The sequence below is a fragment of the Dendrobates tinctorius genome, unplaced genomic scaffold (genome assembly GCF_039654945.1).
Source record: "Dendrobates tinctorius isolate UK_male_01 unplaced genomic scaffold, ASM3965494v1 ptg000145l, whole genome shotgun sequence".
NCBI lineage: Eukaryota > Metazoa > Chordata > Amphibia > Anura > Dendrobatidae > Dendrobates > Dendrobates tinctorius.
In genome coordinates, this window is record NW_027361812.1 from 1,313,279 (window position 1) to 1,336,919 (window position 23,641).

The following is a 23,641-nucleotide window of genomic DNA, read 5'->3' on the forward strand; positions in this document are numbered from 1 at the left end:
AGACTAACCAGCTTAGTTCCCACTCCCCCTGTTTTAGACGTGTCCTGCTTAAAAAGTCTGCCATTCGGTTTTCTGAACCTTTTATGTGCAGGGCTGTCAGGGATTCTAGATTGTGTTCTGCCAGGTGGAAGATGGACTTTGTTAACTCCATTAGTGGTCGAGACCTGGTACCCCCCTGGTGGTTTAGGTATGCTACCACTACCTGGTTGTCCGAGAAGACTCTCACGTCATGGGAACGTAGTGAATCTAGAAAATAAACGAGGGCCAGTTTCACTGCCAGCTGCTCTTTCATATTGGAGGAAGCGTACTCTCTTCCCTGATCCCAGGACCCCTGTGCCACCTGGTTGCCTAGATGTGCGCCCCATCCCCAAGGACTTGCGTCCGTGGTTAGGATCTTTGTTGTAGGCAATGCCCAAGGAACCCCCTTGGCTAGGTTGGCTGGAGCTGTCCATCATGTTAAGGAATGCCTTGTTTCAGGCAAGATGTTTAACTGCGTGTCTAAATTTCCGTGTAGGGAAAAGTCTGCATCTAATATTTCCCACTGCAAGCCCCAAGTATGGCTCTGGGCCCATTGGACGGCTGGCATGCAGGCTGTCATAGACCCAAACAGTGACATGGCTTTCCTCAGGGTGGTGTTCGGGGAAGCTATCATTTGAGTCATTTTTTGAACCTTTGCCTTCGGAAGGTAACATTTCTGCTCGATTGAGTCCAGTGTCATTCCCAAATACTCTTGCACCTGACTTGGTACGAGTCTGGACTTGGGCAAGTTCAGCATCCACCCTAGGCTCTGTAGTGACTTCATAGCCAGGTCCAACTGCTGTTTGCAATGGTGAAAGGTGACCCCTATTATTAATAGGTCGTCCAGGTACGGGACTATCAGAACGGTTTGCTCTCTTATGTGGGCCATTACCTCTGACATTACCTTCGTAAATACCCTTGGAGCAATGGCTAGGCCGAAGGGGAGGGCTCTGAACTGAAAATGTTTTAACCCCCCCCTGAATCATCACCGCTACTCTGAGGTATTTCCTGTGATCCCTGTGAATAGGCACATGATAATATGCGTCCCTCAAGTCTAATACGGCCATAAAGCAAGCTGGGGGAAGCATTTTTATACAGGATTTTATCGTCTCCATTTTGAAGTGCTGCACTTCTAGATATTTGTTCAGCTTTTTGAGATTTATAATCACCCTGTACGAACCGTCTGGTTTCTTGCGAAGAAAAAGAGGGGAGTAGAAGCCTTTGCCCCTGTCTTGGTAGGGGACTTCTTGCAATACGTTTTTCTCTCTTAGGATCGCTATTTCCAGTTGTAGGGCCAGCTGCTCTTGTGGTGTCCTTTGAGGGGTTATCATGAAGGAGTCGTTTGGTTGGGAAATGAATGTTAGCCTCAGGCCTTCCTTTACTATGTCCAGTATCCAAGAACTTGCGGATATCTTTTCCCAGGCCTGGAGAAAGCAGGATAGTCTTCCCCCGACCTGGGGAGTACCTTCATTGTGGCTTTTTGTTGTCGGGGGGTTTGTTAAACATAAAACCCTTATTTTTATTTCTCCTATCCTCCCATCCTTCTTTCTTCCCTCTTGGGGGCTTTCGTTGCATGAACCTTCTGTTCCGAAAAGGCCATTTGTATGCCTGACTGGGGAACCCAGGGAAAGATTTGTTCTTGTCCCCTGCCTTTTCCAGGATGTCATCTAGTGTTGGCCCAAATAAAAATTCCCCCTCGCACGGGATTGCGCACAATTTGGTCTTTGTCTGTAAGTCTCCCGGCCAGCATTTCAGCCATAAGGCGCGTCTTGCGGCATTTGAGAAGGCGGCTGTTCTGGCTGCCAGCCTGGTTGAGTCTACTGATGCATCCGCCAGGAAGGCTGCTGCCCCCCCTCATCACAGAAACTGACCTCTGCATTGTATCTCTTGGGACTTTCCCCTTTATTTGTGACTCTAAGTGATCTAGCCAGACCATTAGGGCGCGCACCGTGCACGTGGCTGCTATGGCTGGCTTTAGCCCCCCTGCTGCCGACTCCCAAGTATTTTTTAGAAAGGCTTCTGCTTTTTTGTCCATTGGGTCCCTCAGGGTTCCCATGTCCTCGAAGGGCAAGGCAAATTTTTTAGAAGCTTTTGCAATTGCCACGTCTAATTTAGGAGCTTTACTCCATGAGGAGCAGGCCGGGTCGTCGAAGGGGTATTTCCTCTTGGGTGTCAAGAGGACTTTTTTGTCTGTTTTTTTCCATTCCCGTTTAATTAGGGAATGGATTTTCTCATTGACAGGAAAAGCTCTCCATTTTTTTTGTTCCAGCCCATCAAACATCAGATCTTGGGCGGTTTTCTTAGGCCGTTCATCTACTAACCCCATCGTTGTCCTCACTGCTTTTACTAGTGTGTGTTTCCTCGATGGGGAAGCAGCTACGTCCCTCTTCTGAGAATGATGATGATTGGGAGGATGAGGAGTTACTCGAGTCCGACAGTTCGCTTTCTGACTCGCTAAAACTGGACTCTGGCGACCTATGCCTGGACCTACGTTTCTTTTTTGAGGATCTAGCACCCTTAAGGGCGTCTTCGACCTGGGTCCTTATCAGGGTTTTGAGATCTGAAGCAAATCTCGGGGATTCCTCCTGAATTGTTTGCTCTATGCATGCCGCACAAAGCTTTTTCTCCCACATAGGGGGTAGCTCCTCCGTGCATATGGCACATATCATGTGCTTAGATTTAGTCGTGCATTTACGCCGTTGAAAACAGAAATTAACAACCGCATATTAGCAAGTGGCCCTTAACGGAGATCACTCACCCTCCTTATGGAACGAGAGATACCGTCTCAGGCGTAGGGATTATTTCCACTGCTGAGTCCACGTCTGGCTGTGCCGCCATGGTGGAACTTTGGCTGTGCCGCGATCCTGCGTGACCGTCGCTGCTGCGCTGCTGGGAAGAGTTGCGCTGGCGCTGTGAATGTTAGCGCTGTTCCTGCGTTTGCCGCGGCCCCTGCTTCGGGGAACGCCGAGTCTCCTTTTGCTTTCCGCTCATGGCAACGCTCCTTTACCCCTTAATGGGGTTTTTTAAATGTGAGCGGTCTTTTTTTTTTTCCCCCGGCGCCGCCTCTCCCAGCGTTCCCTGCGCCCCCGGAAGTGGCTGCCCGCGCATGCGCGCTGCGGCCTCCCAGTGGTGCACTGCGGCCCCATCTATTTTGGCGCTTGTAACGGCATACGCGTGCGCCGTCTGCGCCCGGCCGTACCTTGCGCCTCATGGTAGCCGCCGCCATCTCCGGGTCGCCCGGGCCTATCCCCCATCGTCTGCGCCGCTCCAGCGCTGTAAGACTGGTGGCCGCCGCCACCCCTGCCTGCTTCCTGGAGGTCACCACCGCCTCCCTTGTATGGCTGGCCTCGACCTGTGCTCCCGGTGACCGCTGCCACCTGCACGTGCCGCCTTGCGGCTCAGCGGGCCTCCCCCGTAGTGACCGCCGTCACTATACTGCAGGAGGCAGCCCCCTCTTTTTTTTTTTTTTTTTTTTTTTCATTTTCTGGGATCGGCAGACTTCCACAGCTTCTTCACTGCCTCTCCCCACTCACCCTAAAGGCCCTCCGACCCCAGTGGTGGTGCTTCGGGGGGGAGCCTGTTCGAGGCCTTGACCCAGCCGAGGCAGGGAGCCCCGCTGCCTATCACCGGACTAGATCGGTCCCCGGAATCCTACGACGACATGTCATTTATGCTGTAGGTTCCCCGTCAGGGACAGGAAACCAACTGATGTGGGAGAGAGGTACCGCCTTTTTCATCTGTAGGTTTCCTGTCCCTGAGGGCGGATCCCTCTCTCTCTCCGTGGTGCCGTCATGGGGGAAAGAGAAAACCTGCTGATGCAGGGACCAATCTCCTGCCCCGAGACCCTGGCGGCTGAGAAAATCGGCGGCCCAGATGTCCATGCCGGGAATATGCACTGCGGATATCACCGGAACCGTCGCCTCTGCCCAGAGGAGGATCTTGGATACCTTGGCCATCGCCAAGGGACTCAGAGTCCCTCCCTGGTGATTGACTTATGCCACTGTTGTGGCACTGTCTGTTTGAATTCTGACTGGCAGACCCCTCAGAAGCCTTTCCCAGTGACGGAGGGACAGAAGGATGGCCCTTACCTCGAGGATGTTGATCGGTAGAGAGGACTCCTGCGCCGACCAATGCCCTGACCGTCAGATGGCGAAAAACCGCCCCCCCCCAGCCGAGAAGACTGGTGTCCGTCGTCACCACCTGCCAATGGACGGGAAGGAAGGACCGGCCCTGGAGGATGAGGGGGGATGACAGCCACCAATTGAAAGACCGCTTGACTCGGGAAGAGAGGTGAAGCAGACGATCCAGAGACAGGACAGACCTGTCCCACTGTGAAAGGATGGCCTGCTGAAGTGGTCTCGAGTGGAATTGCGCTAAAGGGATCGCTTCTGACGCTGCCACCATTCTGCCCAGGACCTTCATTGCTTAACGAAAGGAAGCCAAGGTTCTTTTAGAGAGCGAACTCCCTGCTGGAGTATTGCCCTCTTCTCTTCGGGGACAAAAACCCTCGTCCAACAGGTGTTGAACAGCATGCCTAAGAAGGTAAGGTGCTGAGTCGCAACAAGGCAGGACTTTGTTCTGTTGACTGACCACCCGAACTGGGACAGGGAGTTGAGGGACGATGGTCAGACTCTCCTGGGCCCGGGAGAGAGATGGAGCCTTGATGAGGATGTCGTCAAGGTACGGAATAAGCATTAGGCCTCTGATCCTCAAAATGGCCATCAATGCCGCCATGATTATTGCGAAAACCCTGGGAGCGGTCGCGAGTCCGAATAGCAGGGAGACAAACTGGAAATGGTCTTGCTGTACCACGAAACGCAGGAACCTCTGATGTGCTGGGAAAATCGCCGCATGGAGGTAGGCATTTTGGATGTCTATGGAGCACAGGAACTCTTGCGCTTCCATGGAAGCAATTACTGAATGAAGGTTGACTTTGCCAGCAAATCTATAATCCTTTTGTTCGAATCCTTGATGGATGCTGCATTAGAAAGCGGGAGGACCGTGTTAGAGGACAGTCTGGAGACTTGCGTATCCACAGCCGGGGAAGCAGTCGAGTTAGCGGTGACCTCAGGGGAGAAAGGATATAGGATGCTGAGGCGCCTTCCTCTTTGAAAGCGTCTGGTAGGGTTCTCCCTTTCCCTGGCGAGTACATCCACAAATTCACTGTGTGGGGCAAAGACCTTGGAAGGTGGTTTTGACCGTCTAAATGAAACCGCCTGATCTGCGGGTTCTGTAGAGGTTTCCGTGATGCCTAGGGTCTGGTTGACCGCGACAATAAGGCTCTGGACCTTATCTCTTATGTTAGAGGCCTGTTCTGAATCCAGACCGAAACATCCTCAGAAAACGCGTCCGAAGACGCCTCGCCTGACTCGGGAGAGGAGGATCTGGTAGAGGGATCTCGCCATGACCGGAGGGCAAGATCGAGCAGAAAGAGGACCTAGAACGGCGCTCATGTCTGGATCTCTTGTGGCCTGTGTTGGAAGGGCCGGACGGAGAATCCTATGACCACTGGCAACTGCAGGAGCCGGAAGGGGCAATCTGTCAATCACGGACACCAGGGTCTGCGACACCCTGGTGAGGTCCACCACAGACAGGAAGCCCATCCTGGGATAGGGGTCTCGGTCTTGCCTGGTGTAAGAAGAGACTCATGGGCAGTGGGTACAGTGGAGTTGCTGCAGCCCTGACAGAGGGGAGAGGACTGACCTGAAGGGAGCTTGCATTTGCACGACGAGCACACAAAGTGTCTGACAAGAGTAGAGGAAGAAGAGGAAGCCAGAGGATGACAACGCTCTCCTTTATGATTAGGCATGATGAGCAGACCCACTAACTGATGCCAGAAGGTTAGGGGACAGGAAAAGAATGCAGAGAAGAGTGTCAATCTGCAGAGCAGAGCTACTGCTCCAGGCTGCGATGAGTGGACTAAACAAAGGTCCTAGCCAGAGAAAACACCGTCCGGATGCACCAGCTGGAAGATAGCTACCTTAAGGATGATGCAGAGGACCCAGCCAGTGAAAGCATACGCTGCAGAGAAAGATCTGGCTCTCAGCGGCCGGAAGAGGGGCAGGGCTAGTCACAGGGTCCGGGGGGAGCAAGATGGCGGCGATCCCAAGCAGACTGGGGAGGCTGGGGGTAGTGTGTGGAGCTAACCGCCGTGCGCAGGAAGAGAGAGAGAGTGACGGGCGGGCAGGCGAAAAGCCCGCCCGGAGAGCTGAGAGGACAGGGGGCGGAGCCAACGCTGTAACTAGGCCTGAGAGAAGGACCTAGATTACAGCTAGTGAACGCCGGAGCATGGGGGAGCGGCGCGGAGGCCCCGAAAACACAGCAAAAGGTATGCCCGCAGTTGCCAACCATCGGAAATAAAGTAGAAATACCGCTAATGCCCTCTATTGAAATAAAGGAAAATACTTTTTTTTTTTTTTTTTGATCCTCTTCCCCGATCTTCTCCTCTTTATAACTTTTTCTTTACTTGGGTCCTCGACAGCACCTGGGAAAGGGAGGGGAGAGAAAGTACCTCCCCATCTGTGAAGATCGGACGTCCGAAAATCGAGTGTTGCGGGACGTCCGCGTCTCCTCAAACAGACAGGCTCTGGTTGGCGAGTGGGTAAGGGAACGGAAGCAGGACCAGGTTCGGATCACCTGAACACACTTCTGTATTAGGGGCTGGGGTCCTGTCGAAAAGACGTATGAGGATACAGGGTGGCTGTACACGCCGTCTCTGCGTGGGACTACAGTAGTGACTATTCACACTGTATCCCTCCGGAAACCTGAAAAGAAACGACGCACATTAGGTAGATATGGGTCTAATGAAAGACCTGTGTCCACCTCCTACTGACACTGAGCTAAAACGGATTTTAGTGCCAGTCGGTGGGGTGTATACTGCAGAGGAGGGGTTACCTTTTTTATGTGCATAGTGTCCGCCTCCTAGTGGCAGCAGCATACACCCATGGTTACTGTGTCCCCTAATGAAGCGATAGAGAAATCCTTATGGTGACATACAGCGAATGAAGGATGCTCTAAGCACGCTCTGCATCAAGAATGAAGTGCAAAGCACCAGTCTTCATGAATCGTGGGCTAAAATGTTTAAAGGTTAAGAATCAGAATGATGACAGGTGCAAAAAAAAAAAAAAAAAAGTAGGTGCGTGCTAGTGGTATAGAAATGTTTAGTATCATCTTGTTCTACTACCAGGAGAATAAATATACAAACTTACTTTTGGCAATTCCTGACGATTTCAGTAAACAAAAATGAGGGAAAAACAACAAGGTTGGAAATCTACTGTTTTCACGAAACTTTACTCAAAAATGTAAACTTTAAAATAAAATAGGAGCTCAAAATTACACAGCTAAAATCCGTTTCATGAAGAAGTAAAATTGGCATCAGCATAAACCTTAAAAGGACTTGTCTTAAGTTTGGAAGTCATCCCTATCCATGAAGTAGAAGATAACGGTCCTGATTGCTGGGGTTCTGACCAATTGGACCCCCACCAATCCATAAACAGGGTGAATGGAGCAGTGGTCAATCATGCACATATTCTCTCCATTCACTCTCAATGGGACTGCCAGAGAGGATAGGGTGCAGGGTTCCGATGGTCTTCAGCACTCCCATGAAGAACGAATGGAGGAGATATGCACATACTCAACTAATACTCCATTCATCCAGGGTTGTTCATAGCCCCGATTCTTAGGAACTGGGATTTCTCTCTCAATGGATCAGGAATAACTTCTAAACTTGAAAAAACCCTTTAAAGGGAATCTGTCAGCAGGTTTTTGCTACCTCATCTGAAAGCAGCATAATGTAGGAAGAGAGACCCTGAATCCAACAATTTATCACTTAGCTTACTGAGTGCAGCCTTTCTGACACAATCAAGAGTTTTTAGATTTGGCAATGCAGCAGAGCTCAGGAAAGCTTCCCCTGCCCACATCAGGCTCTGTATACACAATGTCTATAGTCAGTGAGCTGCTGATCCACAGGAGAGGGCGAAGTTGGACTAATTACAGTAATGTTAATCAGCAGGTGATTAAAGCTTCAGCACACAGCTGGATGACACAACCTTGAGTTCAGTGTTTTAACCCCTAGCTTATGCTGTCCTCAGATTACATCGCAAAATCCTGCTGATAGAAATACTCCTTTAAAGGGAATCTTGTAGGCATTTATGAGCAGACTGACCTGGACAAATTGGCGAATTCTGAAGGGAATCTGTCATCAGGTTTGTCTTATGTAATCTGAGAGCAGCACGATATAGTGAAAGACTCTGATTTGAGAGATGTGTCACTTGCTGGTCTACTTGCTGTCATTTGTTTTCTCTGCTGCAAATGTAGTAGTGCTCAGAATGCTAAGCCCTGTTTAACATCGCCCACACCACTGATTGGCAGCTTTCTGAGAAGTTGACTAGGAGATATGAGACGCCTAGTGCTGTAGTGATAATCTCTTGCTGATAAAACACTGATTTTATTGAAAGAGTAACACAGCCTAGTAAGTGACACATTGTTGGATTCAGAGTTCTCAGCTACTACATCATGCTGCTGCCAGTTAAAAGAGAACCAGTCAGCAGGATTGTGCTCAGTAACCTACAAACACTGTCAGGTTTGCGCAGTTATACTGAATAAAATCATACCTTGGTTGATGAAATCCGTCTTGTGGTTGTTGCTTAATCTTTATTTTCAGTTTTGAGTTAATGATATGCTCGTGCTCCGGGGCACCCTGTGGGGGGTCTTCAAGCTGTGCGCTGATTAGGTATTCACAAGTATTGCTTCTGACAGGTCACTGATCCCTGGGGGGGGCAGGTCAGTGAGGGATCAGTGACCTGTCAAAAGCCATACTGGTGAATACCTAATCAGCGCACCGCATGAAGACCCCCCCCCCAAAACGCCGACCAGGGGCACAAGCATATCATTATCTCAAAACTGAAAATAAAGAATAAACAACAACCACTTGACGGATTTCATCAACAAAGATATCATTTTAATCAGTATAACTGCGTCGATCTCTGTAGGTTACTGTGCACAATCCTGCTGACAGGTTCCCTTTATAATAACAAAAACCTGCTGACAGACTATGTCCAATAGCAAACAAAGATATTCAACATCTGTGTAAAAGTGAGGTCAGGATTATATCAGTTTACCGCTTCATCGCATGGTGAGGAGATTGCACTCAAAAGTGGACATTACCTTTTAAAAATTCAATACTTTCGAGGACAGAAAAGTGCTAAAATAGGCATACCTTCTTGCTAGGTTTTCTGTTTGAAATATGTTTCATTTTTCTTTTTGGAAATCCACCTTAATAAGGAAATATATAGAATACATTTTATATACAACTTTTCGACCACTTTTTACTATATGCTTTTTGGGAGGTGAAAGGAATACAAAAAAAAAAAAAAAAAAAAAAGATAAAAAGCAATTCTGACTTTTTTACAATTAAAAAAATGTAAATTTGATAGTAAATTTGATATTTTGATTAACCCCTTAATGACCAGAGCTTTTTTTTAGGTTTTACATGTTTCCATCAATATGGCCATGTGAGGGCTTAATTTTTGTGGGACGGGTTGTACTTTTCAAAGATACCATGTCCTGTAACAGAAAACAGGAAAAAAAATCCAAGTGTGGTGAAATTGCAAAAAAAAAAAAAAAAAAAAAAAAAAGTGCAATCCCACACTTGTTTTTTGTTTGGCTTTTTTGCTAGGTTCACTTGCTAGGTTCACTAAATACTAAAACTGACCTGCCATTATGATTCTCCAGGTCATTACGAGTTCATAGACCCCAAACATGTCTACGTTCTTTTTTATCTAAGTGGTGAAAAAAAATTCCAAAGTTTGCTAAAAAAAAAAAAAAAAAAAAAAAAATTGCACCATTTTCCAAGACCCGTAGCATCTCCATTTTTCGTGATCTCGGGTTGGGTGAGGGCTTACTTTTTGTGCGCCGAGCAAACATTTTTAATGATACCACTTTTTGTGCAGATATGTTCTTTTGATCGCCCGTTATTGCATTTTAATGCAATGTCGCGGCGACCATAAAAAACCGTAATTCTGGCGTTTTGATTTTTTTTTATCGCTATGCCATTTAGATTGATTTTTTTTGTTTTATTTTGATTTGGGCAAAAGGGGGGTGATTTGAACTTATGTTTTTTTTTTTTAATATTTTTAAACACTTTTTTTTTTCTTTAACTTTTGGCATGCTTCAATAGCCTCCACTACTTGATCGGCTCTGCTACATAGAGGTCATGCACAGATCACCTCTATGTAGCTGAATTACAAGCATTGCTATGAGCGCAGACCACCGGGTGGATCTCATAGCAATGCCTCATCAACAACCATAGAGGTCTTGAGGAGACATCTGGTTGTGATGGCAATGCATTGCTGACCCCCAATCACGTGACGGGGTCAGCTATGCGCGTATATCCGGCCCGGCGGCCGGAAGCGCTTGTTAAATGCCGCTGTCAGCGTTTGACAGCTAGAGGCAAACAGACATTCTGCTGCAGGTTCTCCTGAAATTACATTTCAAGGCCCCAACTGGAGTGAAAATGCCAAAAGTTGGGTTGCGACAACATTTTGGTGACTTTTCAAGGTATTTTATGCCTTAGATTTACTTTTGTGCACACAAAACAAAATATTTTATAAAAAATTATTTTCTTTTGTTACCATAACATATAATTTTTCCACAGACAGAGCTATAGGATGGTTTGTTTTTTTGCTAGATGAGCACTAGTCTTCACTGGTACCAATCTTGCGAACATAGGACGTTTCAATCATCTTTTATTGTATTTTTGGGGTGATTTTTTCCAGGTGAAGACTTTTTATTGGGAAGACTGATTTTTTTTTTCCAGTAATAGAGACTTTAACATGCAATCCATTGATTGAACAGATAATTCATTGCAGTACTAACGTAGAGCAGTGTATTATCTCAGTTTTCGATGGACACATCCCCCATTAGTCCCAGACTCATTCAAGGTCTAGTAAGTTTTCATCCTTGATGGCCCTGAAGGCAATCCCCACATGTATTCAGGCTGTCAAGTAGCTGCAAATCATACAGCTGCGGCAAGAGAAACAGTCTCCAAGCACATCAAAATCCTCGGAGAACACCCGAGCAACGAGTATACTTGCTCATCACCAATCAAACAAAAAAGTTCCAGCAACAAACATCCAAATGGATGTTTGTTGCTGGAACTTTATTGTTTGATTACCACAGCCGCTTTTTCCGAGCACCATCCTGAAGTCCACACCCAAAGCCACAGGAATTCATCTAATGGTGAGCTGAATACCTTTTTTTTTTTCTTCTATATCGCTCATCATCAAATCCTTGGAGAATGATTTAGTTAGACCATTTTTTAACCCCTTCACGACCAATGACGCCACATAGGCGTCATGAAACCTGGTTCAAATCTGACCAGTGACGCCATGACTTTAAAGCCCCCCCCCTGCGGGTCGGGTGACCGGGGTCACTGAAAGGTCACCCAACCCGCAGATACAGGGGGCTTTGTAATTCACCACAGGGGGCGTGGCTTCGCCCCCACGTGGCTACGATCGCTCTGATTGGCTGTTTCACTTTTAACAGCCAGTCAGAGCGATAGTAATATTTCATCAATGAAAATTGATGAAATATTACAATCCAGCCATGTCCGACGCTGCTGTAGCATCGGACATGGCTGAAGATACCGATTCCACCCCCCCCACCCCCCCCCCCCCGCAACTGAATGACAGCGGCGATCTGCCGCCGCTGTCATCTGCCCCTCTCCCATTCCCTCTGCTCCCCGCCAGCCTCCGATCCCCCCCTCACCCCCCCCCGGTACCTCCTGAGTCCCCCCGTCCCTCCCGGTGTCCCTCGGGTTCGGATGATGGGCGCCGCCATCTTGGAAAAAGGCGGGCGCATGCGCAGTGCGCCCGCCCGAATCTGCCGGCTGCAGATTCCATTCTTTCATTTTGATCACTCTCACAGTGATCAAAATGAAAGAAAAAGTAAATAAACCCCCCGATTATCACCCCCCATAGGTAGGCAGAACTAATAAAATAAAGAAAATATTTTTATTTTTCCATTAGGGTTAGGGTTGAAAAGAGGGTTAGGGTTAGGGTTGAAAAGAGGGTTAGGGTTAGGGTTGGAAAGAGGGTTAGGGTTGGAAAGAGGGTTAGGGTTGGAAAGAGGGTTAGGGTTGGAAAGAGGGTTAGGGTTGGAAAGAGGGTTAGGGTTGGAAAGAGGGTTAGGGTTGGAAAGAGGGTTAGGGTTGGAAAGAGGGTTAGGGTTGGAATTAGGGTTAGGCTTGTGGTTAGAGTTATGGTTAGGGATGGGATTAGGGTTAGGGGTATGTTGGGGTTAGGGGTGTGTTGGGGTTAGGGCTGGAGTTAGAATTGAGGGGTTTCCACTGTTTAGGCACATCAGGGGGTCTCCAAATGCGACATGGTGCAACCATTGATTCCAGCCAATTTTGCGTTCAAAAAGTTAAACGGTGCTTCCTCCCTTCCAAGCCCCGACGTGTGCCCAAACAGTGGTTTACCCCAACATATGGGGTATCCGCGTACTCAGGAAAAATTGCACAACAACTTTGGGGGTCTAATTTCTCCTGGTACCCTTGGGAAAATAAAAAATTGGGGGCTAAAAAAATATTTTTGTGGAAAAAATTTTTTTTTTAATTTTCACGTTTCTGCGTTATAAACGTCTGTGAAGCACTTGGGGGTCCAAAGTGCTCACCAGGCATCTAGATAAGTTACTTGGGAGGTCTAGTTCCCAAAATGGGGTCACTTGTGGGGGGTTTCTATTGTTTAGGCACATCAGGGGCTCTGCAAACGTAATGACGACCGCAGACCATTCCATCAAAGTCTGCATTTCAAAACGCCACTACTTCCATACCGAGCCCTTATGTGTGCCCAAACAATAGTTCCCCCCCATATATGGGGCACCAGCGTACTCAGGACAAACTGTACAACAACTTTTGGGGTCCAATTTATCCTGCTACCCTTGTGAAAAAAAAAAATTGCTGGCTAATAATCATTTTTTTTGAGGAAAAAAACTATTTTTTTATTTTCACGTCTCTGCGTTATAAACTTCTGTGAAGCACTTGGGGGTTCAAGGTGCTCACCACACATCTAGATAAGTTTCTTGGGGGGTCTAGTTTCCAAAATGGGGTCACTTGTGGGGGGGTTCCACAGTTTAGGTACATCAGGGGTTCTGCAAATGTAACATGATGCCCGCAGACCATTCCATCAAAGTCAGCATTTCATAATGTCACTACTTCCCTTCCGAGCCCCGACGTGTACCCAAACAGTGGTCCCCACCCACATATGAGGTATCAGCGTACTCAGGACAAACTGGACAACAACTTTTGGGGTCCAATTTATCTTGCTACCCCTGTGGAAAAAAAATTGCTGGCTAAAAATCTTTTTTTTTTTTGAGGAAAAAAAAATATTTTTTATTTTCACAGCTTTGCATTATAAACTTCTGTGAAGTGCTTGGGGGTTCAAGGTGCTCACCACACATCTAGATAAGATCCTTGGGGGGTCTAGTCTCCAAAATGGGGTCACTTGTGGGGGGGTTCCACAGTTTAGGTACATCAGGGGCTCTGCAAATGTAACATGATGCCCGCAGACCATTCCATCAAAGTCAGCATTTTTAAATATCACTACTTCCCTTCCAAGCCCCGACGTGTGCCCTAACAGTGGTTCCCCCCCACATGTGGGGTACCAGCGTACTCAGGACAAACTGGACAACAAATTTTGGGGTCTAATTTATCCTGGTACCCTTGTGAAAATAAAAAATTGCTGGCTAAAAATCTTTTTTTTTTTTGAGGAAAAAAAAAATATTTTTTATTTTCACAGCTTTGCATTATAAACTTCTGTGAAGCGCTTGGGGGTTCAAGGTGCTCACCACACATCTAGATAAGATCCTTGGGGGGTCTAGTCTCCAAAATGGGGTCACTTGTGGGGGGGTTCCACAGTTTAGGTACATCAGGGGCTCTGCAAATGTAACATGATGCCCGCAGACCATTCCATCAAAGTCAGCATTTTTAAATATCACTACTTCCCTTCCGAGCCCCGACGTGTGCCCTAACAGTGGTTCCCCCCCACATGTGGGGTACCAGCGTACTCAGGACAAACTGGACAACAAATTTTGGGGTCTAATTTATCCTGGTACCCTTGTGAAAATAAAAAATTGCGCACTAAAAAATAATTTTTTGAGGGAAAAATTTTTTTTATTATTTTCACGGCTCTGCGTCAAACTTTTGTGAAGCACTTGAGGGTTCAAGGTGCTCACCACATATCTAGATAAGTTCCTTAGGGGGTCTAGTTTCCAAAATGGGGTCATTTGTGGGGAGCTCCAATGTTTAGGCACACAGGGGCTCTCTAAACACGACATGGTGTCCGCTAACGATTGGAAGTAATTTGCATTTCAAAAAGTCAAATGGCGCTCCTTCCCTTCTGAGCCCTGCCGTGTGCCCAAACAGTGGTTCCCCCCCGCATATGGGGTACCAGCGTACTCAGGACAAACTGGACAAAAAGATTTGTGGTCCAATTTCTCCTGTTAGCCTTGTGAAAATTAAAAATAGTGTGCTAAAAATCATTTTTGAGGAAAAAAAAATATTTTTTATTTTCACTGCTCTGTGTTATAAACTTTTGTGAAGCACTTGGGGGTTCAAAGTGCTCCCTACACATCTAGATAAGTTCCTTAGGGGGTCTAGTTTCCAAAATGGGGTCACTAGTGGGGGAGCTCCAATGTTTAGGTGCACAGGGGCTCTCCAAATGCGACATGGTGTCCGATAACGATTGGAGCTAATTTTCCATTCAAAAAGTCAAATGGTGCTCCTTGCCTTCCGGGCCCTGCCGTGCACCCAAACAGTGGTTTATGACCACATATGAGGTATCTGTGCACTCAGGAGAAATTGCTCAACAAATTTTAGGATCCATTTTATCCTGTTGCCCAAGTGAAAATGAAAAAACTGAGGCTAAAAGAAAATTTTTGTGAAAAAAAAGTATTTTTTTTTTTTTTTTACAGATCAATTTGTGAAGTACCTGGGGGATCAAAGTGATCACTATGCATCTAGATAAGTTCCTTGGGGGGGGTCTAGTTTCCAAAATGGGGTCACTTGTGGAGGAGCTCCAATGTTTATGCACACAGGGGCTCTCCAAACACGACATGGCAACCGCTAAATATTCCAGCATATTTTCCATTCAAAAAGTCAAATGGCGCTCCTTCCCTTCTGAGCCCTGCCGTGCGCCCAAACAGTGGTTTATGACCACATATGAGGTATCGTTGTACTCAGGAGAAATTGCCCAACAAATTTTAGGATCCATTTTATCCTGTTTCCCATGTGAAAATGAAAAAATTGATGCTAAAATAAAATTTTTGTTGGAAAAATTAAAATGTCCATTTTTTCTTTCCACATTGCTTTAGTTCCTGTGAAACACCTGAAGGGTTAATAATCTTCTTGAATGTAGTTTTGAGTAGCTTGAGGGGTGCAGTTTTTAGAATGGTGTAACTTTTGGGTATTTTCTGCCATATAGACCCCTCAAAGTGACTTCAAATGTGAGGTGGTCCCTAAAAAAAAATGGTTTTGTAAATTTTATTGTAAAAATGAGAAATCGCTGGTCAACTTTTAACCCTTATAACTTCCTAACAAAAAATTATTTTGTTTCCAAAATTGTGCTGATGTAAAGTAGACATGTGGGAAATGTTATTTAGTAACTATTTTGTGTCACATAAGTCTCTGGTTTAACAGAATAAAAATTCAAAATTTGAAAATTGCAAAATTTTCTAAGTTTTCGCCAAATTTCTGATTTTTTGACAAATAAACGCAAAAATTATCAACCTAAATTTACCACTAACATGAAGCCCAATATGTCACGAAAAAATAATCTCAGAATCGCTAGGATCCGTTGAAGCATTCCTGAGTTATTACCTCATAAAGGGACACTGGTCAGAATTGCAAAAAATGGCCTGGCCATTAAGGTCAAAATAGGCTTGGTCATGAAGGGGTTAACAGTCTTCTGAACCGTAGTAACGAATTGGTGTACTCCAGGCTTAGACATGGGGTGAAATAAATCAGTATCATCAATAGAAGCAAACTTAACAGTACTCACAGAGAGAGAAAGTGTCCTTCACTTTTGGATTCAGTATAGAGTCACTTTCTTCTGAGTTTGTGCCTGAGCTCATGCTGGAAGTAAATTAAATGTTGAGAGGATAATGACTGAAATAATTCTACATAATTTGGGCATTTTGCTTTTTTACATTTTAAGTCAAAAATACTATATATGTACAAATACAATGAAAGATTTTCCCCTCGTAGCAGAAATGCAAGCTCTATTGGCCATGTGACTGGCTACTTGTAGCCATTTTGCTATATCTCTGTTCAGGGACCGTTTCTGCAGACGGACCCGTCACTCCTCCCTTGTAGTTTTGACCGCATATATTCAGCATTGTGTGTTGGATGTTTAAAAGGGAATCTTCCCTCTGATTAATGCTGACTAAACCTTGGGGAGCACAAATCAGATTCTGGCTGCAAGATTGCTGGAGCATTTCAGAGAAAATATAGCCGGGGACCATAACTGGAGACTAAACAAGCCCAGCGCCGCCCCAGATCAGCTTACCTCTGTACTTTTATTGACTATTAACATGTCTCTTACTATGGGAAAAGATTTATCAATCACCTGTAGCTGTGCCAATAAGAGCCAAATAGGGGCCGTTCTGGACTATTCTCTTCTGCACTACAGTCCTCAGCCAGATTTTCTAGCTTTTCTCTGAAACCCCAGAGCCAGGATTTATGCTGCAAACAGTTTGGACAGCATGAATCAGATGACAGGTTCCCTTAAAAAAGAAAAATCTACAGTGAAACACTATGTAAATCTCCAGTAAACTATACTGAAGATTTTAAAATCTGCAGAGGTAAGCACCCTCTTCATGTAAAATAATTTCTGGAGGCAGTGCCCTTCCCAGAGCCTGGAAGAGGTAATTTATATAAAGTGATAAAAGATTATTTCTCAACAACATGCACATATCTTTACACCAAGCACACACACACACACACACACACACACACACACACACACACACACGTGTTGGCACCACTTGAAATTGTTCCAAAAAATGATGCATTTCTCCCAGAAAATTTTTGCAATTGCACATGTTTTGTTATACATATTTATTTCCTTTGTGTATTGGACAAGAACAACAAAAAGTAAAAGAAAGGCAAATTGGACATAATTTCACACAAAACTCTAAAAATGTCCTGCACAAAATTCTTGGCACCCTCAACTTAATATTTGGTTGCAAACCCTTTGGGATAAATAACTGCAATCAATCATTTTCTATAGCCAACAACAAGCTTCTTACACCTCTCAACAGAAATTTTTGACCACTCTTCTTTTGCAACCGCCTCCAGCTCTCATATTTGAGGGGTATCTTCTCCCAACAGCAATTTTTTTTTTTTAAACCATAAGTTTTTATTGAATTATAACAATAAAAATTGAACATACAAATTATGGGTAGTATTATTCATTTTCATTTTTGTCCAGTCAGTTATCCTTAATAGTAAATAATTGTCTATATTCTGACTTCCAGTTTCCAAATATTAATCAATATGTAACATCGAAACCCCAATGATTGTACCTCTACTTTGACACCAGATGGACGCGAGCACCAGCATTCCCCTTTTCCTAATCTCGCCTGGAATCGGAGTAATCCAACCACTTCCCCCATGTGACTTCAAACTTGTACCCTCTATTGTTACTGATTGCTATCATCCTCTCCATACTGCAATTATGTCGCATCTTGGCCCTTAGTTCTTGAGCAGTCGGTACCTGCGACGTTTTCCATTTGCTCGCGATGCACACTCTTACCACTGTCAAGAATTGTATGGTTATTATTACGTCGTTGTGGTCCATGTCTTCCAGACCTATGGACAGCAAGGCAGTTTCGGGCCCCAGTTCCACACTGTAACCCAGTATCGAGCTTAAGCACTGTTGTGTCTCTGTCCAAACTGGTTGAATCAGCCCACACTCCCACGAGATGTGAAGCAATGAGCCCGGCTGTTTGTTACACCTCCAACACGTGTCTAAGATTTGAGGATATATTTTCTGTAAGCGTTCTGGTGTATAATACCATCTGTATAGAATTTTCCTTGATGTTTCCAAGTGATTAATACAGTGAGACTTTTTTTGTGTATTTGAAAAGAGTAATCCCATTGTTCTTCCCGGAATTGTGTTTTCAAATCAATTTCCCATTTCCCCACAAAAGGTAGGGAGTGCGGGCTGCGTGTGTCATTCAGGACCTCATACGCCCTTGATATTCCCCCTTTTGTGTCTTTGTTAACCTCAAAAAAATTTTCATATGGTGAGACCAACTCCTGTTGTTCTGTTTTAACACTTGATAATAAGTGTCTGATTTGGAGGTATTTGTAAAAGTCCCTCGTTTACCCCAAAACCGCTAACGAGATCACCAAACAGTCTAAGTTCCAAGGTGTTCATAATGTCTCCTACTTTAATTATTCCTTTTGAGATCCAGTCTCCCAAATCTATATTTTGGATCAAGTTACCCACAATATTCATTGGAAGCTTATGTATTTTCGTGGGGAGTAATTTCTGAACTATCGTCTGCATTAACCAAGTCTTCGCGCCTGCTCGTATTGTGGGGTGTCCTGGCAATTGCTCTTTTTTGGCCAAACGGAGGTGCCACATATATGAGGCCATAGAGGGGTGCCCCACTATTTGCGCTTCCAATTTTACCCAGGCCTTTGGAGAGTTCCCATCCCACCAGTATCTTAGTTGATCTAGCATCGTGGCTCGGTAGTATGCGCGTACACATGGGCATCCTAGCCCCCAAATTTTATTGGCATGAACAAGAATTTCGCTGATACTCTCGCTCTTTGTTGGTTCCATATGTAATTCATTAAAGCTGATTGGAGCCTGTGGAGGGTATGTAGTGGAACTTGGATAGGCAGGTTGCGAAAATAATAAAATTTGGGGTAATACCATCATTTTTACCACTGATATCCGGCCTAACCAGGATATCATTGCCTTGGGAAATGATTGTATTTCCTTATGGATATTTTGCAATAAATGTGCATAATTTATTTTCCCCAGGTTTTTGATCGGGTAAGTTAATTGAATCCCTAGGTATGGAATTGTGTCAGCCTTCCAAGTCAGTGGATATTGTTCCATTAGTTTTTGTTTTGTGGCCTGTGGGATGCCCATATCAAGAATTAAACATTTACTTAAATTAATTTTATAATAGCTAGCTTGCCCGAATTGGGTAATTAGTCTGAATATATGGGGCAGGGAGACCTCAGGATTCGTGACGCATAGTATGACGTCGTCAGCAAAAAGACCTATCTTACTCTCCACAGCGCCCACGCTGATCCCGGAGATTTCTTTCTCCATTCTTATAGCTTGGGCAAACGGTTCCATCAATAGGACGAATATCAATGGGGAGAGAGGGCACCCCTGCCTCGTTCCATTTGTGATATTAAAACCCGGAGACAGGTACCCGTTTGCATATACCTGGGCTGAGGGCCTAGAATATAGTGCCATAATGGAAGATAGAATGGGTCCCCCAAAACCAAAGTATCTAAGCGTCCTCTCCATAAATCCCCAGTGGATTCTGTCAAACACCTTCTCCGCGTCCAGTGACAGGAGCAGCGAAGGCGTTCGACCCCCCTCCACCTCAGCAATTAAATCGATAAGGCGTCTGGTTCCGTCACTGGTTTGTCTATTTTTGACAAATCCAACTTGATCCCAGTGGATCAGCTCAATATTCAAGAGCGAAATTGGCCGAAAGTTCGCTGGGGTGTCTGGGTCCTTTCCTGGCTTGGGCAAGGTAATAATATGAGCGTTCAGCATTTCTACTGGGAAGGCACTGTTCTTGGTAGCCTCGTTGAACACTCTCACCAAGTAAGGGGAAATTGAGTTTTTATACTTTTTATAGTAGTCGTTTGGAATGCCATCTGGTCCTGGGGCCTTATGTAATTTCAAGGTATCAATAGCTCTATGAATTTCCAATATTGTGAGTGCCTGAGATAGGGTTTCTTTCTGTGTGGGTGATAATGTTGGTAAGCTTACCGAGTCTAAGAATGTCCCTATTTCTGCATCACTTGGTTGGTGGGTTCGGTCATCTCCTTTTAAGTTGTATAGGGTTTCATAATAATTAGCAAATTCGTTTGCGATTCGCTGAGGGTCTATTATTTTTCCCTTATTGGGGCCATTTAAATATGGGACAGGGGATTTTGCCGCGCGTATTTTCACCTGTTTGGACAATAATTCCCCGGATTTATTTCCATGCCAATAATATTTCATTTTGAGCTTTTGGAGGGCCTGCTCGTATGTGTGTAAATTAAGCTCATGTAGCTGTTTGTGTAGATCTGAAATCTCTGCCGCTCTTGTGGGTGAGTTGGATTGCTTGTGTATGCTATGTAAACTTCCCAACTTGGTTTGGATATCATTTACTGCAGTTTGCGTAGTTTTTTTGTAGTGAGAGGCCTGTTTTATAAAATGCCCCCTCATGACTGCCTTATGTGCACACCATAGAGTTGTGTCCGATACTTCTCCGTTGTCATTTTGTATAAAATAATCGTGGATGGATTGTTGCGTTTGTGATGCATAAGTGAGGTGGTTCAGGATATAGGTGTTAAGCCTCCAAATTGGATATCTATCTGTTTTGTGCTTCTCCTCTATTTCTAATGTGATAGGAGCATGGTCGCTCCAAGTTATATTTCCTATTTTAGCAGTTAACACTCGTGGGATTACTGTTTTATCAACTAGAAAAAAATCAATTCTCGTGTAGGTATTATGCGGGTGGGAAAGAAATGTGTAATCTCGTGTGGATGGGTTTTTTAGACTCCAAATGTCGTATAATTCTTGCATGTGAAACAGTTTTGTAAGTGTCCTAGAGTTGAGTTTATTCGATCTAGATGTGGAATCCATGTTGGTCCACAACGCTACATTGAAATCCCCTACTAGTATTAGAGAGTCTTTCTTGACTTTGATGGCTTTTACTATTGTCTTCTTGATGTGAGTATATTGTCCTTTGTTGGGGGCATATATGGTTACCAACGTGTATGGAATATTGTTGATTAAACATTGCAATATAATGTATCTTCCATGAGGATCTATAATTTGGTTGGCTTGGGAAAAGGCCACAGAGTCCCTTATTGCGATTGACACCCCACCTTTTTTTCTATCCGCCGGCGCCAGAATCACGTGTGGGAATCTTTTATGTTTTAATCTACTTGTGTCTTCACTGTTTAAATGAGTCTCCTGTACACACAATATGTCTGCATTGTTCCTCAGTGCTTCTTTCCATAAGATTGACCTCTTGTATGGGGAATTTAGGCCTTTGGCATTCACAGATAAGAATTTAATCACCATCTATGAATGTGGTCAAGATTGCCGAGTGTCTCTGCTGTGTATATTTTATCCCCCTTGTCTTGTGTGTACTGGTGGGGTAGATTAATTTAGTGTCATACTCATTTACCGCGTTTCTTCTCCTATGGTAGTTTTTTGGAACCTGCTGTACGTGTTTTGTCCCTCTTCCCATGTGTGGGCCTACAGAGCATGGTGTCAAACATACAATCTCATACTCATCCGGGACACTGGTGCCCACAGACATTGCTTGTTCAAATTGCTTCTAGCCCCCCTTTCCCACCCCTGTAGATCCGACTGGAAAATGCTGCCACTGTGGATAAAGAAAAAAATAAGCACAAACACAAATAACATTCAAACTAATAACTATGCTCTCAAAGGCACAAATACAGGGAGCCCGTGCAGGCTGCCTGTCACGGGTATCATGAGCCCAGCAGAAGTCTAACGGACCAGATGCGGCCTGGGCTCTGACATATGTCCCAAAAAAGAACCGAGAACAGAAAAAGTACCGGGTCCGGAGAAAAACATAAAATAAAACCATAGAAAATAAGAAAAAAATCAAAAAAGGTTTCATGTAAGATCTCAGTGTGAAGAAAAAAACAAAAAAACAGAAGGTCAGAAAATCCTGGTAAATAATCTATGTCCAAGTCCCGATAGCCGTATCCGATGGGGTCCTGCCATAAGTGACCCCTGGCTTCTCAGACCCGGACTGTCTTTCCCCAAAGGGGCTTGCTGCTCTCAACTTGTATAACCAAAAAACGAAACCATAAGAGCTCCCCTGAAAAGTGTTAACTAACAGAGGACCCCTCCAGGCCTCCATATCCTGTTCCGTGAGACTAAACCAGTTCCTCGTTGCATGCTGATCACGCTTGGGACCATTCCTCCAAAATTGGTCGTGGTAGTGGGTTTCTTTCTTGGCCTTCCCTAGCGTTAAAAGGAAGATTCCATTCCTTGCAAAGGCGTAAAGCTTGCTCCGGGATGTTCACCACATGCTTGCGCCCATCTTTTGTTATTACCAGCTTCACTGGGAACCCCCATTTGTACGGGATATTGTGTTCCCTCAGGATCCCCGTGCATGATGAAAATGCTCTCCTGCGTGCTAGGGTGAAAGCTGATAAATCTGCATATATAGATATATCTTTAAAGCGGTCGGGCAGAGACGGCGGGTTTCGAGCAGCCTCCATCACCTTCTCTTATGTGAAAGAAATGGATTCTAACTATAACGTCTCTCGGTATCGCGGTCGGGAGATGGTTTGGCTTGGGAAGCCTGTGGGCCCTGTCCATGATCAAATCAAGCTGTGCGGTGTCCGGCAACATGCATGAGAAATAATCAGTAAGGAATTCTTTGAGGTCTTCAGTTTTCACCGTTTCTGCAATGCCTCTCAGACGGACGTTGTTGCGGCGAGATCGGTCTTCCATATCGCTACTTTAAGTTTAAGTGCATCTACCTCTTCTTCCATGGACACCACTGAGTCCACCACCTCGTTATGCGCAGTGGTCAACTCCGCCATCTTATCTTCTATGTGGGACGTGCGTTCTCCTATAACATTAATGTCCCTTTGCATAGATCTAAGCATGTTTTGCATGTCTTTTTTAAAGGTAGACATTATTTCAGACATAAGTTGTCTCATAGTGTGCTCAGTTAATGGTTCTCCAGCAGTAGCTAGTGCAATGCTCTGCCTGTATTCTGTGGGGCTGCTTGTGGCCTTCAGGCCTCTTCTAGGAGGGGAGGCCTGGGGCTGGATTTCTGGGTCCTCCCCCTGGTCCCTGTCTTCCTGAGCCGTGGGGACCCCGGAGTTAGCTCCTTCATGATCCTCCCTGCCATAGTCAGATAGGCTGCTCCCCTTGCGTTTCCCCTCCGCAGTCCCCCATGGAGTCTCTCCTACCTCTCCCCGTATGCGTGGGGCGGCTGGACGCTGTACCTCCATGCCGCGCCAATGCTTCCCAGCGCCATTTTGCTCGCTCTCCGCTGCCGGGTAGAACTGGGTGAGTTTAAGGGGGCTTTTCCTCCACCTGCCTCTGCTGCTGCGTAAATCTTTCATGGCCCCACACTCCCGCTGCCTTCCGCTGTCCGTCGGGTCTGGAGCGCTGCTGTAAGTAGCTGTGTGCCGCTTTATGGGGTCAGTATGCACCGGAGAAGCTCTACTGTGCTTCTTTCTCCATGTGCTGCTGGCCACGCCCCCCAACAGCAATTTTAAGACCTCACCACAGGTCTTCAAATGGTATTTAGATCCAGACTCATTGCTGGTCACTTCAGAAGTATCCAATGCTTTGTTTCAATTAGTTTCTGGGTGCTT

The 23,641-nt window shown here is 45.4% G+C and overlaps 1 protein-coding gene across 6 annotated transcripts in view; it reads right to left on the reverse strand.

The window, feature by feature from the left end:
• PHF11 (PHD finger protein 11) overlaps positions 1-23,641 on the reverse strand; it is a 146,535-nt gene that overhangs the window by 49,109 nt on the left and 73,785 nt on the right. For all 6 annotated transcript variants that reach the window (XM_073546086.1, XM_073546091.1, XM_073546090.1 and 3 more), the window contains 2 exons: positions 16,074-16,147; positions 9,236-9,291 (listed from right to left, as the gene is read on the reverse strand). In XM_073546086.1, the coding sequence (XP_073402187.1) occupies positions 9,236-9,291; positions 16,074-16,147 (130 nt within the window). The remainder of the gene's footprint in view (positions 1-9,235; positions 9,292-16,073; positions 16,148-23,641) is intronic.